This window comes from Microchirus variegatus, assembly GCF_963457635.1.
Source record: "Microchirus variegatus genome assembly, chromosome: 23".
Lineage (NCBI taxonomy): Eukaryota > Metazoa > Chordata > Actinopteri > Pleuronectiformes > Soleidae > Microchirus > Microchirus variegatus.
Genome location: NC_139824.1, coordinates 14,184,813 through 14,208,819, shown reverse-complemented (window position 1 = coordinate 14,208,819; position 24,007 = coordinate 14,184,813). Strand labels below are relative to the sequence as shown.

Below are 24,007 nucleotides of genomic sequence, written 5' to 3'. Positions count from 1 at the left end.
CTTCAGTCAAGTCGATTCACGACATAAAAACAAACACAGCAGCGTTTTTTTTCCCAAGAACAAAACATTTATTTACATCTTCTCATATATTTTTTATTTTACATTTATAATATCATCCTCTTCACGACATAATACGAAAAATAATGTGCAAAATTTCCAGCTTGTGATTCTACACAGACTCACACCATTTAAAGTCATACATCTATAATTACACATCACTGCTAGTTACTGAGCTCCTGAGCCATTTTTGTCATAATATATTAACATGTGATTGCCATCAAAAAAACAGCTATTTGACCACACTGTGTGTCAAAGCTTTGGGACATCATAACACAACTGTACATTACGGGAGATTTCCCAGTCATAAAGTCATATAATACATACTTACAGCTGCTCTTTTTTTGGCGTTTACCCTCCTTGAGGAAATCTAAAAAACAACCCTGCACTTTTAGTGCAAATAGACGAAACATTAACACACCTGTGTGGAATGCACCATGCCGAGTGAAGGTGGGTCTGGTACATGTGAGGCATTTTCCTGGCATTTTCCTGACATCCCAAAGATAAGCTTTCTTACTCTGTATCCACATCTTTTTCTGTCTCTCTTCTTTCTCTGTAGTAATATCTGACATTGCAAACATATAGTGCACGTTCAACAAACACTGAAACCCCAAGAATAACGTCAATGATTTCATAACACGAAATCAAGATCACATGTATCTGAGCTCGGACTCCCTCCTGACCAGGACGTCTCTGATCCTCTCGATCTTCAAGAGCTCGCCCTCGATGTCGTCGGCGGTGATGGTCGAGTCGGCCATGGACACCACATCGTCCTCTGAGGGTGTAAAGAGGAAAATTTCTTAAATCAGAGACAAACTATAGCTGCATACGGCAATAAACAGCTGCAGCAGACGTGGTTTAAAAAACGCTGCTTTATTCGGTGCAAAGTGGAGCATCACGGCAAATATTGCAATGTGTTATGCTTTGGCACAACTCTCTCTCACACACACTAACCAAAATATATCCCTAACTGTAACCATAACTAGTAATACGCATAGGTTTGTGCACCTATTATTCTAGCCTATTCTCGCCTTAACCCTAACCTTAATCTAACCACAATTTAAATCTTAGCAAGTCAGGCCTTTTATGATCGCTCTTCAGTCGTTCAGTGACACCAAATGCACAGATGTTGACACTATACTTGACAAAGCTGAAGGTTTTAGAGCAGGTTACAGACCAAACGTTAACATCCACAGAGAGGGACAGTAGTTCTTTGTGGGGGTTCTGGGTCCTAATTGGATAAAGTGGGAAAACTCAAAGCTTCTCGTAGATTCACTGTCAGAGAACCTGAGACTCTGTGAGACCCAACGTCACTGATCAAACCCTCAGGTCAGACACAGAGCTGTTGTGAATGCAAAAAAACGAAATAATCTAACTTCGCACACGGTAACTTTGCAACGCGTGGACTGATGATGAGATTGTGCGATGAATCTCAATAGGAAAACTCCCTTTCACACCCAGCAGCAGCAGCAGCAGCAGCAGCAGCAGCAACAGCAGCAGCACTGATTTCATGCAAATAAATAAGGATATTCTGCACACAGGGTTCCTCATGGTAACTAAAAGATGGATTCGGATTGGATTATCTGCTTTCTCGTTACTTCCTGTTGTTTCACCTTGTGTGATAACACATCCAGTGCCTTCTTTAACTCACCTGTGTTCACTTTAGTTTTACCCTGTCGCTCTTCGCTCACACATTTACTCCCTCCGTTCAGTATCACACAGTCCTCTCTTTGCACTGTGAGATGCCTCTGCCTCTTAAAAAACTGTATTAAAGTGCATTGTTTGACCAAATGGATCACCAATTCAAACATTAACAACAATACGTTATGTCGATGAATTATCTGCAGTAATTTAATTAATAATTTAATTGATTAAAACGGCAATAATGACCGATCCAGTTCAGCTATTTTTGCATTAGCGAAGCTAAATGTGATAAAGTGAAATGATTTATTAGGGTTAATTAGGATTCTGGGAGGCAAACCAGCTGAGCTGAACGACTGGACATCATTCAAGAACTTGAGATTGGGACAGAAGTGATGAGGAAGAGAGTGAAATGACGGATGATGGAACTGCAAACGCAGATTATTCTAAGGTATTTCCTTCTAAATGTGTGTCCTTTTTCCATTACAACACACTACAGTTCATTCGCCACTTGTACTCCTGCAGAAACCTCAAACTGAGCTGTTTTTTTTTTAAAAGAAAATGTTGAACCTGACAGCACCGGTCATGGTTTGCCGTCTTCTTCTATTGTTGGGAGACGACATCATGTTCCTCTGCAGAGCCTCTCAAGGACAGGTTATTCTGCCACTGAGCAGTTATGACTCATCTCTGTGAAACACAGCACAGCGGTTTTCTTTCTTTTTTTTTTTTTACCCCAAGAACAACCGTTCCATTCCTTTACACTTCCTCCATTCTTAACGTCTCACGGTTCTTCTCCTTTGGCCTCTCCTCATTTCTCTACGAGCTCAATTTAAAGGTTTTGCCCCAAAATTGCTCTTTTGACAATGGTCACAAAGTCAAAAGGAGAAAAGTGGGATGATGAGAATGATTGGACTGGTGGGAGACTAAGACTATGAGCTAAATAAAGGTGTGAATGCAACGCTATACAAACTTTCAGCTGACTCATCACATGAATTCACTTGGTTTTTAGCAAAAAAAAGAGAAAACGACCAGTTTTCTAAACAATTTATCCAATTACAGCTTCTGCTTTATGTGAAAATGTGTTTTATATCTGGTTTTGAATATTTACTGGGCTTTAAATAGTATGATAGTATAGTATGACGTTTTTGTAAAATTTTGGACGACATAGTATAGTATGTTTATATAATATGTATGTTATTATAGAGCAAATGGTCAAGAAAAATTCAGCTTTATAACTAATAATAATAATAATAATAATAAAACAATTGTTAGGTGTAGATTTTTATAGGAAGAGTAACTGTGAGGACCTTAATAAATTCCCACGTGTCACCCTCACAGCCAAGAAAAACAAACAAACTGTATTCTCTAACCCCTTACCCTAACCTTAACCATCACAACTACATGTCTAAACCTAATTCTAACCCCAAAACAAGGTCTTAATCCTCAAAAAAAGCAAGAAAATCCTCACAATGATAGGTTTGCTTGACAATTATTGGTCCACATAGCCTACGTAACACACACACACACACACACACGAAGAACAGACACCTGTGGATTCTTGATTTTCTTCTTCATTATCTGGACTAAAAAAAAAAACACACTGATATGTTTTATTAAGTTATTTTTCATCCAAGTCTAGAAACTCAAATCTGTTTAAACAAAGCAAATAATGCAGTAATGTCATAGATTATAAACAGGCTATATAAATAGAAAATTCCCTTGAATGAATGTCTACACTGAAGATGATGATGATGATGAAACACACTACAGCCTGCGGTGCATACTAACAGACTGACAGAGGAATAATAACAGTGCAGCAGTGTTGTTTGGTTCACCTGGTTTGCCGGTGTCACCGCTCCATTCCGTGCGCTCCAGTGAACCGTACTGATGAGCAGATCCTTGCTGTCTCTCCATCGGCTCAGCAGCAGCAGCAGAAGCAGCAGCAGCAGCAGTTCCTCTCTCCTCCTCTTTAGAGCTCCTCCAGCTGCAGATGCTGAGGAAAACGAGAAGAAGAGCCTCCTCAGGGGAGGGTCTCACAGGCTCGCCGTGTGCCGTTGTTGTCTCTCAGTGAGTCACCAGCCCTGCAGAGGCAGAGTGAGAGTTCCTGTTGCCCCACCACCACCACCACAGCCCTCCTACCCCCAGGTGTCAATGTGTCAGCATCACTGCTCGTCGTAGCCGTAGTAGAAGCAAACTAGTGCCACCTGATGGCCGCAGTGAACTGTGCAGCCGAGCTCAGTCCATGCGGTGCATCGGAGCAAAACCACTTCAGTCAAGTCGATTCACGACATAAAAACAAACACAGCAGCGTTTTTTTTCCCAAGAACAAAACATTTATTTACATCTTCTCATATATTTTTTATTTTACATTTATAATATCATCCTCTTCACGACATAATACGAAAAATAATGTGCAAAATTTCCAGCTTGTGATTCTACACAGACTCACACCATTTAAAGTCATACATCTATAATTACACATCACTGCTAGTTACTGAGCTCCTGAGCCATTTTTGTCATAATATATTAACATGTGATTGCCATCAAAAAAACAGCTATTTGACCACACTGTGTGTCAAAGCTTTGGGACATCATAACACAACTGTACATTACGGGAGATTTCCCAGTCATAAAGTCATATAATACATACTTACAGCTGCTCTTTTTTTGGCGTTTACCCTCCTTGAGGAAATCTAAAAAACAACCCTGCACTTTTAGTGCAAATAGACGAAACATTAACACACCTGTGTGGAATGCACCATGCCGAGTGAAGGTGGGTCTGGTACATGTGAGGCATTTTCCTGGCATTTTCCTGACATCCCAAAGATAAGCTTTCTTACTCTGTATCCACATCTTTTTCTGTCTCTCTTCTTTCTCTGTAGTAATATCTGACATTGCAAACATATAGTGCACGTTCAACAAACACTGAAACCCCAAGAATAACGTCAATGATTTCATAACACGAAAAAGAATTTAGCCAAGAAAAAAAGGATTCAGTGAAAATGTCTGCCGTTATCGTACCAGTCATTCAACAAATAAGTGCCTGTATGTCTGCAATTGTGTTTAATATGTTTAATATGTGTGTATACTGTTTGTATTTGAGGCTAAACCTCATTTCTAGGTTTAGAGCTAAGATTTAAGTTAAGTTAATTAGCTTAGGCATGAACTGGTTAGAACTTTAATGCTAGGTATAACAATTGGAGTGCATACTTGTATTTATATCTTTGTGAGGTCCAAAATATGTACAAAATCTATCTTTTTGGCTTTTTCAGGGTTAAGACCTGGTTTAGGCACTTGGTTGTGACGATTATGGTTCCAGTAAGGGGGGGTTAGGGAATACATTATGTCTATAATGTGTCCTCACTAAGGTATAAAACACATGTATGTGTCAAGGAGGCAAAAAAAAAAAAAAGGTAGTGTGTCCACTGTCATGATCCAAATACTCGTAGTTGTGACAGTGTCATTGTAAACAGGTACTTACTGTGTCTTCACTTACTTGTTTTTCTTGTTACTTTACTTGTTCTTGTTGACCGAGTGCCTAAAAGTTCGCCCGTTAGGAGCAATACCCTGTCAAGAGTTGGACAAATCTCCCTTTTTACGTTACTGTAATCGCAGCTGAAACTGACACCAGTACAGTACAGTACTGTGTGTGTGTGTGTGTGTGTGTGTGTTGTACCCAGCCTTAAGGTGCTTGAGATGCAGTTCTTTGCTGACACGTGGCTGCCAGTCCTGACTCACAGGAGCAGCTCAGTATGACTCTAAAGGTGATTCATTTTGTTCTTTCCACGTGTCGGCCGAGTATTTCCGTCGTTGCCACTCATGTGAGTGACCACTCGAGGTCTTTGTGCGACGTCAGTTGATGATTCCAGCAAATGTGTTGATTGGCAGAGAAAGTCCTTTGGTCATGTATTTGCTCAGCCCTGGGTTTTTGTCGTCTCCCAGGCTGAATCGAGACCGGATGGTCTTCTGGACGCAGTATCCGGGGTCGAGACACGGGGAGATCTCGATGCTAGAACACAAGCGTGGTAAACAATAAGTTTCTGGGTTGCACGGAATGACATTTCAAATGTTCAAAGACATTTGGTTGGTGTAGTGGTTAGTGCTCTCGCCTTTGCAGCAAGAAGACTTGGGTTCCCTGGGTACGAGCCCCGGTTGGGACAAGGGCTTTACTGCAAGGAGTTTGCATGTTCTCTCTGTGTGTGCGTGGGTGTTCTCCCGCCAAAAACATGCAGATTTGGGTGAATCGGTCGCTCTAAATTGACCGTGAGAGTGTGAGTGAACGGTTGTTTGTCTCTGTATGTGGCCCTGCAATGGACTGGCGAGGTGTCCAGGGTGTACCCTGCCTATCGCCCTATGTCAGCTGAGATAGGTGGTAGATAATGGATGGATGGATGGAACTTGGATAACAGTAATAGCTAGTGGATCGAGGAAAGCAATTTTGCAGAAGTTCTGCAAATCAAGCGTTAAACAGTTCAGACTTTAAAAGTCAATCTAGCTGTTACTTCATTATTAGTGGCTCTTTTTAAACTACAGGTGATTTGATGGCAATTATGACATACTAGCGACCAGTTTTCTCACCTGTGCACGTCAGTGTAGGTCCTGTGAGAGTCTCTGTCCAGTGTGACGGTGAACGGTCGACCCTCCATGGAGCGAATCTTAAGGTTGCTCGTGCGCACCTTTGACGCCTAGAATGTAAAGATAAAAGGGTGAAATTCACATTTTTATTACATAATAATGAGTCTTATAAATCACTCAAAATTGTAAAGCAATTTGAGAAATAGTTGCCTAAACCTACCACACTGTTGCGATGTTGGGTTTCAGTGAACGTTAGCGTTAAACAGTTCAGATCTGTGTGAAAAAAACAGGATAAGTGTACAGAATATCAAAAAATTAATAAATATTAAATGTCTTGGGACATTTGATTGTGTCCTGCTGTACCGTCTGCTTCACTGGAGGGAATGGCACTGATCTGAGCACCTGCGATTCTCACTGAGACTCCTTTGTCATCGTCTCTGCCGCTTAAAGTTACCTAGAAATATATATAGAGAGTAATATTTCCATAATTACATTTTGCTCTACCGATGAAAGTCTATAAGGAAAGGAAAATACTGAACTGAACATACCTTTTTGTATTTCACTGAGACCATAGCTCCACATATTTCCCACGCACTCTTCCTGGGTTTATCTGTTGCACAAACAAGGGGAGAAGAATGCTATTACATATGCAAAGCGATTGAAAAACAAATACTAAATTGTGAGGATTTGTACGTGGATCAACAAATAACTGTTTACTCATTTTAGTTACTCTAGTCTGTAAACATGTAAACAATTCACCTCGAATGGACGACTGGACCTGTCTGAATTCCGGAAACTCCAACTCCAGATGAGTGAGGAACACGTCTTCCAGCGTTTCCTTCATCATACTGTTGAACGCAATCTAAAAAAAAAAAAAAGGGAAACAAATACCAAAATAACAAACAAAAAAATATATGAAAACGTGATTCTTTCACATCTGAGAAACACAAAAATCAACAGACTTTTACTCAGTTTTACCTTCACATAATAGATGCTGAAGTAGATGGGCTGCTGGCCCATGCGGATGTAGTAGGAAATGACATCAGAGATGATGGGCTCGTGTGTCTGTCTGTCTGGGTTTGTCTGTTGCTATGGTGACAGAAATAAGGGGAATATTTATACTAGTGACTTTCCAGAGAGTAAAAAAAACATAGTATGTGAAGGGAAAAACTTCATGGTAAATGGTCTGTCACTTTGTGCTTCACACCTACATCTTCAGTAAGTTAAACAGTTACATCTTCTTCTGACTAGTCACATACCATATTCGCCAGTTTGGGGATCATGGAGCCCAAACTCCTGATGTTACAGTGGTACCACGGGTCCACCATGCTCAAGTATGAACCAAGAGTGCAGGGGTTCGCCTTGGACTGACTGACAGTATGGCTTACCTGTAAAAAATAATAGGGAATATGAAAGCAGAACTGAAACTACAGCATTTACGGCAAGTTGGAAGGTTTTCTTCTTTACTTAGCCACTGGTTTTAGTTATTAAACATGAAATGTGCATCACATAAATGATGAAAAAGGGTGATGAGTTATGCTAAATCTGCATTCTGCTGCATTTATTTAACAAGAAAAACTCAATGATGTCACACCAAGTTAAAGAATAACTAAAAAATCAAAAGGGAGCAGTGGCTACAACTGAGAGAATGTGATTGTTTTTTGCATGTGTCCATGCATGCATGTCATAGCACTGCATCTATTCATTACTATACACCAACATCACCATTTAAACAGAGAGCTGTGTCGACTTTCATGAGCGAGTAAAAGCGTGTCTTACTTTTATGGAGGGGACATGAGCGCTCGGAGCTTTGCAAACGGGGATGTAGTAAAACTGGAGTTTGATCTTCATGGTCAGAAAAAGCCGCCGCGCTTCCCTTTTCCTGCAAACCAGAGATTTGTGTGAGAGGAAGGACAACACGTGGCGTTTGCTACAGATAATATGAAGCACTCTGTGCTCAGCTTCCTAACTCAGAACACAACACATGTACATGCTTAATCTTGAGGCACATAATCTATATAAAGATGCAAGATTACAGTTGCACACAACAGGATTGCCTTTTGTTTCCATCCATTGTATCACTCATTGTTAGTTAATCAATGCTGAGTGATTGCATTATTGACAAAGACAAATGCAGAACTCAGTACTTCCTGTCAGCTATTCATGAATGAGACACAAACAACGACTTACAGCTCAGTCACATGCCCTCCAGCTGCTTTTAAATGATAAATAATAATGAATCCCTCACCTGAAGGCGTAGAAGGCCTTAGCCAGGCGGCCCAGGACCCTGTCGTCCCCCATGGTGACTATTCTGGCAGTGAAGTATCTCTGGTGCTTGGTTAAGGGGTTGTGTATTGCTGTGCTTCCAGCCCGCCTCTGTCGAGTTTCCCCTTTACTTCCCCTCCCTCCGCTTCCCCCTCCAAGACTTGCTTGGTCCTCCAGCGTATTCTGCATCAGCACCATACTCTCCTTCCAAGACGGCTTCATCTTGATCCCTTTACGCCGCGACAGCCTCCCTGACTCTGGATCACTGAGAGACGGAGACGATTGAATGTTATATTACCGACATTTCCAATTTCAGTAAAGGACTTTTAAATCCTTTAAAGAGTAATTATCAATTTGAATTCAAGCAGATTATCAGTCATCAGTGTAATATGGAAAGCTATAAATGTACAGTCTACTATAATAACAGCATATTGAGTTATGTACACAAACAGATATGATGGGGTTTCTGCCACTATGAAAACAATAACAAAAGACCCATTTTGATTATGTTGGGATGCAGCGTGGGATTGTGGGAATTAGGGCTGCAAATGGAGCAAATTTGTGCGGTCAGAAAATGTTGAAAAATATTGATCAGTGTTGAAATCCACAAAGCAAAGTGATCCAGTTTGAATTTCTTAGTTATATTGAGCAGAAGACCAACAATATTCACATTTAAGAAGCTGAAGAATCACAGAAACTGTTTTTTAATTCTTCAGAAAACACTCAAACTGAATAATCCATTATCAAAATAGTTAATTCCTCACTCTGACGTTTGATAGGTGCATTGCCCCAGAGTTTAAAATGAGATGATAAAGCAGATGAAATTGAAATACCTTTTGCATTGTTCCCATGACGTGCTTAAGCTGGCCGTGTCCAGAGATGAAGACAGGGAGGGATCAGCGTTAGGAGGGAGGTCTCTTTCGATGCCGCTGTCGTTGGACATGACGGAGAAACGAGTCTTGTCGGATGCCACCGGGTCAGTGGGCGACTCTCCCAGATCGAAGTCGTCCTGTTCCTGGCTGAGCGAGAACTGGTCCGACATGGAGCTGGATCGAAGCCACTTGGCCAACTCTCGCCCTGTCGACATTTGTATGTAAGATTTATCATTTGCAGACGGCACAGAACAATACTTCACCCTGTTATTGTCTTAGACTATATCTATGCGTGTCTTTCTGTGTTTATTCACTGACAGCTGTCATCACAAGCCTGTACATACAGCTCATTATAAACAGACCACAAACATTGGTTTCCTGCTACATGCAAATGCGAACTCGGCTTCATAGTACGTGGTTTAATTGTAAAGTTCAATGACAGGAAGTTAGACTTTAATCGCTTTACCGATCACATGAAACCCAAGATCTGATCAAAAGTGTTCATAAGCGGCATTAACATGGGTCCTGGATGCTTCTCCTGTGACCTGTAATGTACTTTTATGTTTCCTGACTTACAATAAAGTTGTACAATAAAAGATTATTGTTGTAAAATGAACACTAAAGTATTAAGAAGAATCCTGAGAAGTGTAAAACTGCAGCAGGTCAGAGGACATCAGTGAAGGAAGGTGACCTCTAATGCATCCTGAGGACAGATTTTGTTTATGCTAGCTCAGGAATGTGCAACATGCGTGTCCTAAGCATCCTATTCTGGGAAAAAAAGTACTGTAAATATACTGAATGTTCAGTACGTGAGCATGCACAGCTAACTTATTACCACACAGTGTCGTGAGCCACTCACAGATATCCAGATCCTCTTTCCACAGGTGGAAGCTGATCTCTGGGTTAGGCAGAGGACAGTCATTGAGCGCTGCACCGGACAATGGCTCTGCAATACACACACACACACACACACAGAGGAAGAAAGAGAGGAAGAGACCAAAACTGTCACAATGACACTCAAAAACAAAAGCACCCTAATCCCTGTTCCAACAACTTCCTTAGTGTCAACACTTCTGTCCATCCCTCGTGCGGCCAGAGAGCAGGTTCATCAGAAGTGTTGCTGACACGATCATATTGGGGATAAAAGTGGATGTGATGGAAATAGATATCCGGAGAAGTTTGAAAAATACGGACATGGAACTTGACTGAATGAGGCCATGGAGGGAATCAGCAGATAAGAGTCCAGCTCTTATAGACAGAGTACGAGCTCTATAAGATGTAGATAGTGTGGACTATATAAAAGTGAAAATACAGTCTATTTTTTTTTACATTAAAGTGAAAATACTGTCTTTCTTATTTTTTGACATAAAAGTGAAAATACTGTCTATTTTTCTTTACATAAAAGTGAAAATACTGTCTATTTTTTTTACATAAAAGTGAAAATACTGTATTTTTTTTACATAAAAGTGAAAATACTGTCTTTTTCTTTACATAAAAGTGAAAATGCTGTCTATTTTTAAACGTAAAAGTGAAAATTCTGTCTATTTATACTGTGTCTGTTGTCTCTTGTACCTTTTTGCACCCATGTGAGGGTTTCTACCTCAATTTCATTGTACTTTGTAATTCTATTCTATTCTATGTAGAATAAGAGTAATTTATGTTCGCTCAAAATGCAAACTGGCAAAATATGATGTTTTACTGGGTTTGACTTATTTTACAAGTCCAGTGGGCCTCACAATCTCATCTCCTGTTGCTTTTCCACTCCTACTTGACCCCACTTTGTTAGATAAACAGATGTGACTGTGTCTTGCGGTTTCCCCCCCTTTGTCTGTGACGTTTTAGCTCAGCCGTGAAGTTGATGCATGCCTCTGAGCGGCAGATTTTAAGCGTATTCCTACCCGAGTCTGCATCGGTGACGATCTCACTGTACAGCCGCCGAAGACAGCTTCTCAGCGCTCCCCCGTCTGCTCTGCCTCCCTCCTCCACGCTCTGCTCTCGAGTCGTCAACACTTCCTGGAAGTACTTTTCCACGTCTTGACCCATGTCCTGTCCAAAAAAAAACCCCACACACACGAGTGGGTGAACACACACACAGTTACACATCCACACACAGGAAGATTAATACATACAGGCTGTGTGTATTAATAGCAAAAGGAGGTGAAGGGGCCAGTTTCATGTGCGTGTGTCAGCCTTTGTCTGCGTCCTGCTGAGGTGTTACTTTAGGATGGCGGCCAAGACACAAGTCCACCGTGCAGACACAATTCAGGAAGTTTCACATGACATGTACATGTCAGGCACAGACTGAAAAACTCTACTGACAAAATACATACATGCTGTGACCATGCAGGCTTTTGCACATCATGTCTCTGCACACAGAGGTCATTGGCTTCCACCCTGAGGTGCAACAGTCATCTCTGCAGATGCGTCCTGCTTTCAACAGAAACGCCAACCTAAACTCTGCGCTTTCAGACCTTTGCACTTCCTGAGTGTTGCGCTGCATATATATAAACATATCACACGAACGGACCTCTGAGGGTCACGTGACGGTACTTCCTTTTAGAGATTCACCTATCTTCACAGTTCACAAACTCTTGAAAAGCTATAAAAACTAAGTATCGTGTGCGTGTGTGTGTGTGTATATAGTGTAGTTCCACTGACCTTCAGAGCCTGAGCCAGTTTGGGCCCATTGCATTCCTCTGGCCCCAGAGCAGCCTGGATAAAGTGTTGGACCACGTTGCTCTTGTGGTCTACAGGACTGAGAAATCCACCTGACGCTGACGCCGCAATATCTGCCAACAGCACTTCTTCAAGGGGACCGGAAAAAACATCTGGATCGGCCAAAACAAAAACTCTAAGGGGGAAAAAAATGCAAATGTTAGAAGCTGAATATTGCGATACGTGAATTTCTGAATATCACGGAAACATGGATGATAATGATAACGCTATGACGACTCGTCACACCTTAAAAGTTACATGACAAACAAGTAAGATTCATTCTGGACTCACCGCTCCTGGAAGGGATAGTGCTCATTCTTAAGCCTCTGCTCTGCTGTGAACATCCTCTGGTACATCAGACCTGTGGGCGCAAGTAGCATTTAATCTCATATCATCATACAGATTAATTGGGAATTAAGCATTTTACATGTTGTCTCCCGTCGGCCTCGTGCAAGTGTGAAATTTGATGCTACTTTATGGATAGTTTTCCGTTTCTGGCCGTTTCAGTGGCTTCAGTTCATACTCAATGTCCGTAGTACCTGGAATGGAGCGCTCAGTTTTAATCTGCCTGGTGTAGCTGAGGCCTACGGTGCAGTAGGGTTGAGGGTATGTGAGGAGTCTCTTGCAAAAGTCGTAGATCCGCTTGTACAGCTCATCTGGAATGTAGGCCGTCTGGTATATCGACAAACACAAGAAACATGCAGAGTGCAACTATTACTTGTGAATAAAAAAAGGAAATATAATTGTGAAGACGTCGACGCTTTCCCACAGGAGCGGTTGCTCGCTGCCTTTTCCATGTATTTCTCTTGTATGGTTCACACGGAAATGCTTAAGTTGTTATTATCAAAGTATGCACAAGCCTAAAAGGCCATTATTTTTGAGTTCTCCACTTCCTTGTTCTAATTTGTTCCTGAAATAAAAAAAACAACAATTTCTTCCTTCTGTTAAATTATCAAACATCTGTTCAATAGCATTCTGGAATCTTGATTAAATAATCCCTGCATGTAAATACTTAAACAATAGCAGTAAAAGGATGTTGCAGGAACACTGTACCTGGATGATAGCATACATGAGGGTGTGCAGCAGAGGGATGATGCGTTTGCGAGAATCCCATCTCTCAGCCTGCAGACAACGGATGACACTCACTTTTCAGTAAATTAAACTCCAATCATAAATGATTGAAATACACTGAAATAATAATTAAAACAATAATTATTCAAAAATGCAGGCATTTATGAAGCAGTGCCACCGCAGAATACCTTCTCCAGGTCCTTTATCAGAATCCACACCAGAGATAAGCCGTTGGCGGGATTGTTTTTCACCTTCTTGTGAAGCGTCCATCTCAGCATTCCTGTGAACACAGAACATTCACAGCTGCAAATGTTTCTCCACCGCAATCTTGTGAAATGTGTCACATTTTTCCTCCATTACAGTGCTCGTCCAAAATTACGTCCGATGACTCACGAGTGAACAGCCCTGAGTCTGCTGCTGCTGACACGGGTAAATATTGTAAACATGAGCAGTGCTGCTTCTACACGCAGTAAACAATGGAATAAACATCGCAAAGCTGCCGTTTCTGCCGTTTTCACTGCCTGTTCTTTCAGAGTGGCGCCGTAAATTATGTCGAACCTTTGTTGTCACAGTCCATGGGCTGCTGGTTGTCCGTCTCCCTGGGCAGCAGAGCCTGGATACTGCGGTACAGCTCTGGCTCTGGAACTGTGGGTGAGCAGCCACCTAAAAATAAAACGGAGAGGTTGAGTTGGTGTTGAGTCTGGACATAAGAACAAAAAATACACTTTGAAATGATCAAGCCCTGAAAACTACTGTATAACACATTCTACTTAGAAAAATAACTTCTTGCTGTTACCTGTTGGCTCCATGCTTTGCATCGAGTTATCCCAGTGGGCCTTGTTGGTCATGTCTCACATGCATCGCAGGTCTATCAGCAACTGTATTTCAGAGAAAGAACAACAGGGTGTAATTCAGTAAGTGCAAGTGTTACTTTCTGTCTTTCTGACGTCCAAGGTCACATGCTGAGTGGGTTTATAGCTGATTATAGTGGCTGACAGTAAGTAGAGATAAGCACAATTGTGGCTTTTTTTGTCATTGCCTGCTGATGTCGGTGGGTAAAATCACACAGATAAGTTGGATTTAGGGACATATTGATGACAACAAGGCCTTTATATACATATGCTAATGGATGCTAATATGCTATATATATTATTAGCATATTAGCATCCATATATATATATATATATATATATATATATATATATATATATATATATATATATACACAAATACACACATATATACACATATACATATATATACGTATATATATACACACATATATACATACATATATACATACATACATGTATGTGTATAAATATACACATATAATTACACATATATATATATATATATATATATATATACACATATATACACATATATGTACACACATATACATATACATATATACACATGTATGTACACACATATACATACATACATGTGTGTGTATAAATATACACATATACACACACGTATACAAACACTGATCAACGTTTTTTAACGTTTTCTGACATTTTATGGACCAAACGATTACTCCATTAATCGAGTAAATAATCAACAGATTTAGTTGCAGCTCTGAAAGTACCATGGAAAAAACTGCAAGAGCATCAAAACCACAACAAACAATAATCTCAGGTTTGCTACAATTTCCTGCAGCAATCACATATCGACGGGGCCCTGCTTCTTGTAAACGCAAAAGATGCTTCTTGTAAACGCAAAAGAGTTCATGCTCTGAACTCTGAATAAAAGCCCATAAACACCACGTGTGGGAACTAAAAACAACAACAAAAAACAAACAACCAAAACTCACTGTTAACTATGACCAGGCAAAGTGAGACAGGTGTAAAAGAGAGTATGTAAACTTACCGATGCAGGCAGGAACCAAACAGTTTCACTGTCTGTTCTGATACACACACACACACAAATACAACGCTCTCTATGCCGAAACTAACATGTGTGAGTGTGTGTGTGTGTGTGTGAGACAGAGACTGAGAGCAAGTGAAAGCCAGAAAGAGGCAAGTGAGGACGTTGCCGAGTGTATTTCCTCTTGTGGGTTGGTACGAGTCAGGCAGTGACAGGGAGCAGCGCTGTCATGACAGTCAGAACACATTTGCACTTGTGTCTGTTTCTAACCTCTTTACACCTTTTAACTCACATTCTTTTCTCCCTCTCTCTCTCTCTCTCACACACACACACACACACACACACACACAGTGTGGCAGTCATTCCACAGGCTGCGAGTGCACAATGAAAGGCTTTAGTGTGATGGATTTAGTCTTGATCCCTCTCTGAGAAAAGCAGCACTTTCAAATACACGCGCGTTACAGTGCTGCCTCAGCAGATAACACACACACACACACACACACTTTCTTTTTCCCCTAGTCGTCTATGGCACATTCACTCTGACTCTCCCTCTCTCTTAGAGATTTTCCTTTCATTGTGTTTCTCTCTGACACAAACAATCACAGACACAAAAGCACGCCTGACAGTAATTGGCCAAGCATAACACACACACACACAAACACACACACACACAAAGAAAAGAAAGACTCGTGTGCAAACAAATGCAGAGCTGCTGCACTCTGTTTTTAACCTTGTATAAACTATAATGCAGCGTACGCATACACACCACTTCCTCTCTGTCTGAATGAGTGGGCACATGACACTATATTTAGACACACACACACACACACACAGAGAGAGAGGCAGACAGAAGGATGGAGCCACTGTTTTTATGAAAAGTTTAATTTTAATTTACAACGTGACTCTTAACCTTTCCAAATAAAAACTTGGGAAAAACCCACAGTCTGGAAAATGTTTGTTGCAAAGAGACGAGTCACTTAGAACCAAATTACAGCTCTTTAACTATGTCTGAAACTACATGAAACATTAAGATAAAGTCATATTGTGTCATCTTTGCAGGTGTGAGTATGAGTATATATGTATATGAGTATATATGTGTATACAATGGGAATGAATGTAATTTACGAGGTGATAAAAGCATATAATATACAGTATATGTGTGGTATAGTATATGTGAATATTACTGTTATTATAACATTTAATGTCATAGAGATAAAGACAGAAATATGATGTACCATGTGTGTATTTGTCATCCTCTAAAGTTAATTTAGCTACAATGAACGCAGCACAAACAGTTGAAGAATTTTGGACCACAGTTGAGAAAAAACAAGTTACTCAAAAGGTGAACAACATGTCTTGTGGTTGTGGTTTTTTGTTTGAAAAGTCAGACAAAGACCAGCAAACCATTCAGTGCTATTTATACCGGAGACTAGAGGTCGATTCAGATCAAATGTTTTTTAAAGCTGCGTTCCAAGACGGGTTTTATTTCAAGTTCTGAGTCAGCGTTTGATTTCAACAGGACATGCCGAGGTACTGCTGCTCTATAACTGCGTCTGCATTAGCTTGGCTGTTCATCTCCGACGTCACATTGTGTCCTATCTCGATTCATAAACCACACTTTTGCGCAGCAGCTCACACAAATGCTGCGGCGCGAGCGAGGGGCTACGTTGCTCTGAGCCGCAGAGCTGCTCAGATCATAGGTTTTTCTCGTAAGTGTGGTGCTGCTGACAATGGCTCCTCTGTGCAGAGTGCAGATTCAAATAATTTGTCCAGTGTCCTGCAAGACTTTTGTTTGCACAGTTAGCTTCCTCATTAAACCTGTCTATCCGTCATTGTTTTGCATTGTCCTTGCACACAGGGCTGCTGTGTAACACAACAATGTTTATTGTATTGTTAATTATTATCATGCACTTGGTCATAAACGTTTTTGGTCATAAGTGGAACTGTTGTAATGTGATTATTGTGACGTTTTATCATGCAAACAGGGAAAATCATCCCAAAAAAGATCAGCAAACCCTGACTCCTTAACATCAGCTGTAGAAAAACCGAATAAACAGAATAACCGCTAGATTCTTTTAACACAAACCACGTCATGAACCATGAAAGGTAGACTGCAGAACGGCTTGTGTTAGCCGAATTAAATATCTGCAAAAGCAATGCATGCATGGCAATGCATTTTGGACACACCTTACATCTGACCTCAAGCTCATTATGTAAAAGAGAGACACTATTTTTGTCGCTACAACCAGGTCAGACGACACGGAATTCATGTGAACAACGAAAGCACAAGCCTCGGGGACACATACCATTCTAAAAAAACTTCCTCTATGATGACTCTTTTACCATTTCCAGTTAATTCGAATCACTTCCTGATCTGAGTTTTGCCGATAATACAACAAACGGGGTCAGCTTAAGCCACAATTAAATTAAAAGTAACTACGCCGCTAATTTTAATACAGGCATGGTGCAGGAATATGTGTGTGTGTGTGTGTGTTCATTAGGTGCTGAAGTGAGAGTATGCATGTTGTGTTTGTGTTTTTATGAGTGGAAACCCCCCCCCCCCCCCCCCCCCCAATCTATAGTATGACGGCATGGTCGCACAACTTGAGCCTCACCATTCTTGCATTAAAAGCCTGGACTAGATGGAAAAAGAGGGTGGAAAGTACCTGCAGAGTGTGTATCCTGTGTGGATACAGCAAGCATTACCTGAAAAACAAGTGCAAGATAATGACACTTGAATTTCCTGGCAGGAAATATTTAATTAGTAAATTAAACATGGGGGGGGAAAGCTGTGTCCAGTTACTTGACAGTGTCTTGAAATCCCCCTAAATGTCCTCTCTATGCAAGGAGAAGAGGAACTAAATGTAAACTCGCTGCTTGACCACAGCAGGCGGTTTCCTAGCTTTAGTTGTGACCTGAAAACTACACACAAGAGCAAAAAAAACAAACAAAAACAACATTAAAACTGGCAGGGGACATCAATCAAAGTATATCCTGCATCAACAACCTGGACAATATAAGGAAGTCCTCTTGAATCAGTGCGTGTGGTGTGCATGCATGCGTGCGTGTGTGGAACAAACACATGAATGGATATGTGACAACACATAAACAAAGAAAATTATGATTTAAAGTTGGGTGAACTGTTATAAGTATATAGTAAACAATAACAGGTCTGAAAAGACACGGTGAAGAAGAGTTACTGCGCTCGGTGCAGTCAGTGTGCTAAATCCATCAGGCGAGAGGAAAACAGATAGGAAGAGATATAAAGAGATTTCCCGGGAAGGTGTGTGTGTGTGTGTGTGTGTGTGTGTGTGTGTGTGTGTGTGTGTGTGTGTGCAGTCATTTCTGTGGGTCTATGACAGCAACAACTGGGTCAATTGTTTGGATTAGGTTGAGGATGTTACATTAAATCAAAACGCATCCCTCTCTGCATGTTTTGTACAAGGTTTTTCTGTTTGTCAGTTTTGCTATAATATATGAGCAAAAGTGCCCTACAGATTACTACAGATTATAATCTGAATTACAGACAAGGGGGGTGAACAAGTAGCAGGGAAACACAAACTTTTTTATCTTGAAACAAAGCACGTATTGCTAATGCTAGCTGTCCATCACATATGGGCTGTATGGTGGCGCCACTGCAGAATAAAGGCAAGAAAACATTGTATTTAATTCATAAAATATCGATACTTGATGTACGTGAATTGAGACAATGTTGCCAAGCAAGTGTATAAACTTGTGTTGCCATATATCGGCAGAATAATCAAGATATACAACATAGCTCCAAGCTTATCCTGAAGGCAAGTGACTTTGTTGTTTCTCTGTGTATCAGTTGTAAGAATCAAAAAACACACTGTTTCCAGAAAAGACGAAAAGTAAAAATGTACGTAGTCAAATGTGAGGATTCAGTCAGTGCACTGTGCTCGGAATGAGGCAACCCAATAAACTTGGGTGATCCACTTTCACAAGACGAGGTCACCGAGTCTGAAGCGATCTGCTGCTTCGACGACAGGATGCGCCACATGCGTCACACAAACACGATCGGGCAGCACAAATATAGCCACACACGCACACAAACAAACACAAACACACACTTGGCGTGATGTAGCGGGAGGCCGTGGGCCATGGTGGACTGGAAAACTGCTTTCCAAGGAGCTCGTGCAACAAGACACACGGGGGAGACTATACTTAGAAGTGTTGTCTCATTTGTTTTCCTTTTCCTCATAGCGTCAAACAAACGGGTGGCGGCTAAGGACTGAAGGGTGTTTTGGGAAAGGTTGTCATTTAAAATTGTTGGAAAAACCAACATGGGCACAGCACTTTGGGGCAATGGTGTCTACAGGTTTACAGGAAATCTCCCTAAATGCACCCTAATATTTCTTTAATGACTCTATAATTAGTGTATAATTTTAGGCAGACGCTCTCTGGGAAGATCCAGGTATTTAATCTCTCTGGATTATGAGTTACATGCGTAAATAGAGGGTTAAACACCTGGAACTTCCCACCAGTCGGTCAGAACTGAAGAGGCCTCTTGGACAAGAGGTAAAACATCTCAAGAAATTCCAAACTGGACGTCTGAGAACCCTCGCAGACATTGTACTAAACACTGTGCGTGGTTGAATAGCATGACAAACATAGGGTTGTTGTTTCTCCTCCCCCTGCTGGAGGGGAAAACAGAAGATTTACTCTGATTTATTTATATTTAGCCCATGTGCAAAACAATCACATTTTGCTCCAGCTTCTGCGTTGCTGAGAAGCAAAACTAGTTCTTGAAGAGCAACCGGTAACGGCGATCACCCCACCCTGAATGATCTGCTCGTGTTAGCCAAAAAAGCTTCTCTGACAGCATTCTCAACAGAGCCCAAACTCTTGCGAGCCGCACTCACAAGTGTCGATCATGTGGGGCCTGACGTCCCTGCTCATTAACAATGGAGCAAAGATTATTTTAGTGCTTTAGTGACGCCTTCAGGGGGGGAAAACGGGTCTAAATGCTGCTTCATAAGTGCGGAACTGAGAGGTCTTTGTGGAGAAAGGTCAAAGTTAGGATGACACATGACGCTGACCCTCAGACGCAGTCCATGCATTCATTCATTCATGCATTCATCCAAGAAACCCTTGCCCTTTGCTTGACAGATGAGACGGATCATCTCTTAATGTCTCTGGACGCTGGATTAACGCTGGCATTAACCACAGAGTAAGCCAATATGATTAATCATCTTGAATTCTAAGACGTCATTCTCATGAATTAGTTTTATAACAAACAGGAAACTCCCGAATTACCGTCAATAGCTCCTTGTTAATTTTTCCAGGACTGCATCTGAATAATTTTGTATTTTTACCTGCTGGGAATTGATCAAACTATTGTACAAGAATAAGCAGCAGTGAGTTGACGGTGACGGAGCTCTCTGATCATTGGCAGATCCTCACATGTACTTGACAGGTACTTGGCTCAACTCCACAGAAATGTGAGTTGTAACCAGGAAGCAGTCAAAATGATCTTTGTCTACTTATGTTCACCTGAGCAAGAAAAACAAGACGAGGGCTTATTGTTTACGTCGTAAAATTGTAACAACCTACAGCACGCCGAGATACAAGTAGCCTCAATTGATGATGAAGATGTGGCTGATGATGGTTAAATCGACAAATGACCTAGAACAGTCAAATTTAAGACTTTTGAAGACTTTTTTAAGACCATAATGAATACAATTTAAGACCCATTTCAAATCCATACTGGCAAAAAAAATACAAAAGACATGAAGGAAAATTGGAGCCAAAAATGGTTGAACTTGCAACTCGGCCTAGCTGCGGGTTTTCGTTAGGTTTTCTCCGCTGCTATGCTATGCTAAGCTGTAACGCACAGCACGCTAGCTAGTGGTGCTTGATAAATTCTCACCGGGCGGCACAGGTGGCCTACTTTAGTTCCGTGTTGTAGTTATGCTAGCTAGCGCATCATCAAAAATCGAAACATTTCAAAGCGAGACTGAAGTTAATGCACGTTTTAAATAAAAGTAACGTTAAAAGATTTTTAGGACCGTTCAAAATTGTATTTAAGACCTTTTACGATATTTTAGGAGAATTTGAGACATTTTAAGGCCCTAAATTCAAATGATTGGATTTAAGACTTTTTAAGACCCCGCAGATACCCTGTAGAACAGCGCACAGTAACAGATTGAGGTTGAACTCTGGGAAATATTTAACTGTCGTCTCCTATTCTTTTTGCTCAAATCAAGGCTCCGCCTGAAACATTTCTAAACCACTCCGTCACTCTGTTTTTTAAACGCCTCACCCAAAAGATGACATGACCAGCCCTTTTTTTTTTTTTTTTTTAAATCAAGATTATACTAAGATTAAGAACGGACATTGTCTGCAGCTGTGGTCATTCTTGGAGATTCCACGGTTTTATTGCTAAGGGCATGGATGGAAAAAAAGTGATTTATCTCACGATCAAAGTGATTATTTTCACAATACAGACATGCAGCATGCTCTCTGCACTGTACGTCCCCCCCCCCACCCCGAAACCCAACTTGGTACCACCAGGAAGCTGAGATCTAAAATAAGGAAGCAGGAGGAAATACAGCTGTGCTTTGAGACTCTGTGCAGACACAACACAGGGCTGAGGCTTCAATCACATCAGGCACTGTTATCAAACCCCTGTTATTATCTCAGGAGGGGAAAACATACGCTGCTGTCTCCTCTTTCCTGTGTCACTGAGCATTAAGATTATTTTTTTCCATGTGAAATCTTCCTGAATGTAAAAGATCCCATTCAGAAAAACAGGGGATAGTGGATGGGGCATGAGTGACAAGACAGGCGTGAATCATACATGTACAACAACAATAATTCACATTGACATTTGCAATTACAACACAACAACAACAACAAAGCTTTATAGGTTGAATTTAATGATTCTGAATCTTTTTTTAAACTGCCAAAAATGGACAGGTGCTGCTTATGTGTTTTTATTTAAATTCAAATTTAAAAGTGGCACAAAATACTCACTGGCATTTTGTCCAATGTCTGTGTTTACATGCGTGTCTAAAATGAAGTTAAAATGCAAATTAAACGCCTGACTCAACTCTGTCATCGTCAACAATCTCAGCAGCTCCGCTGTGATTCTGTCGTCGTCGACACCTCGCGGCGATCAAATAAATAAATAAAACCCATCAAATAAATGTGTTAAAATGTCAGTAATTTAGTACAAATGTCACTTTTCATGTCTCGGAGGGAAACTCACCCGTGGTTCAGACGTACACACGCCGCGCTGTTAGCTTAAACTCTCGGGTGTTTTCTGTCGACTCCCTCCGTCGGTGACACTTGCTCTTTACTCAGCTGGAAACAAGAGTGACACTGAGTGGAGCCTTTGGCCACGCCCACTCCACCGCAACTGACCAATGAGGGAGAGGAATTTAACAGGAGCCAATCAGCGCATAGATAGATAGATAGATAGATAGATAGATAGATAGATAGATAGATAGATAGATAGATAGATAGATAGATAGATAGATAGATAGATAGATAGATAGATAGATAGATAGATAGATAGATAGATAGATAGATAGATAGATACCAATGTCTTCTCTTAGCTAACTTTAAGCTACATGTAGATAGATAGATAGATAGATAGATAGATAGATAGATAGATAGATAGATAGATAGATAGATAGATAGATAGATAGATAGATAGATAGCAATGTCTTTGCTTAGCTAACTTTAAGCTAGCAGATAGATAGATAGCAATGTCTTCTCTTAGCTAACTTTAAGCTAGCAGATAGATAGATAGATAGATAGATAGATAGATAGATAGATAGATAGATAGATAGATAGATAGATAGATAGATAGATAGATAGATAGATAGATAGATAGATAGATAGATAGATAGATAGATAGATAGATAGATAGAGATAACATTGAGATAACATTGAGATAAAATTCAGGATGAGACTTAATCTGCGAGAGAAGAACTGTATATTTATATATATATTTTAATGATCACATAATGATTCATGATGTCTCCATTTCTTGGATGACACACACAGTACAATCATAAAACCAGGATTTCATGTGCAATTTTTAATCAGCGAAGAGCACACGATGGAGAGGACAGTGATGTCAGATATACCTGAGCAAAAAGTAAAAAAAAACAAAAAAGTACCTAAATGATTTAAAGTTCAAGTGCTTTGGTTCCATTGAAAAAAATAAAATAAAAAATGTCTGGGAACTTTTTCACTGTCAGATATCAGGGTGTTTGTCTCATTACAGCAACCAAAAAACATATAAAAATGTCATAGTTTGCATATATATATATATATATATATATATATATAAAGAATAAAATGTGCATTTGGATGTATTTATAGAAAACAACATTAAAATCAACAATATAAATCTCTGCCCTGAGAGGAATGCTTTACAATCTTTACAATTAACTACTCAGGATTGAGCTGTATACCATTTGAAATCAAAGGGAATATCAACAGAGCCCCCTACTGGACATTTCCATAACTACAGTTATGACAGCGGCATCAGTAAAAACTCCTTAGGAGGAAATGTTATAATAAGTAAAAGCCCATGTACAACAATTATTTTTACAAACACTGTATTTACATATTGTTTTAGATTCATAGTGTCCATTCTCAGATTATACACTCTTTGTCAGGAGGTTTAAAAAAAATGTCCATAAAGGTTTATATTAACATATTTAGACTCTAATGTGATCTTCTTCAGTAGTACAAATGGACGTGTTCGTCTTCAGACGCCGTAACAGAGCAGGTTCACCGTGTTTGACCCCCGTACATTCTACTGTTCCTTCTCTGCCAAAAGGGAAAAGAGGAAGTGAAAGCTGAAGAAGGAAACTTGAACAGCTTTGTCAACAATAGTCAATAACTGCTTGGAACATTAACAATAAAAAATGGTGTAAAGTCATTGAAACTATCCTTTCTGC

At 40.4% G+C, this 24,007-nt stretch overlaps 1 protein-coding gene across 1 annotated transcript; it reads right to left on the bottom strand.

The window, feature by feature from the left end:
- Positions 1 to 4,023: 4,023 nt before the first annotated feature.
- pik3r6 (phosphoinositide-3-kinase regulatory subunit 6) lies at positions 4,024 to 22,379 on the bottom strand. Its single transcript, XM_083909687.1, has 21 exons — positions 22,300 to 22,379; positions 13,993 to 14,074; positions 13,755 to 13,859; positions 13,385 to 13,476; positions 13,179 to 13,247; positions 12,665 to 12,797; positions 12,417 to 12,486; positions 12,069 to 12,261; positions 11,309 to 11,456; positions 10,270 to 10,356; positions 9,372 to 9,615; positions 8,522 to 8,803; positions 8,053 to 8,155; positions 7,533 to 7,661; positions 7,252 to 7,362; positions 7,033 to 7,135; positions 6,822 to 6,883; positions 6,637 to 6,727; positions 6,494 to 6,546; positions 6,277 to 6,383; positions 4,024 to 5,707 (listed from the first exon to the last, which is right to left on the bottom strand). The coding sequence occupies exons 2-21, from the start codon at positions 14,042 to 14,044 to the stop codon at positions 5,551 to 5,553; spliced, it is 2,391 nt and encodes a 796-aa protein (XP_083765813.1). The 5' UTR covers positions 14,045 to 14,074; positions 22,300 to 22,379; the 3' UTR covers positions 4,024 to 5,550.
- Between the last annotated feature and the right edge of the window lie 1,628 nt (positions 22,380 to 24,007).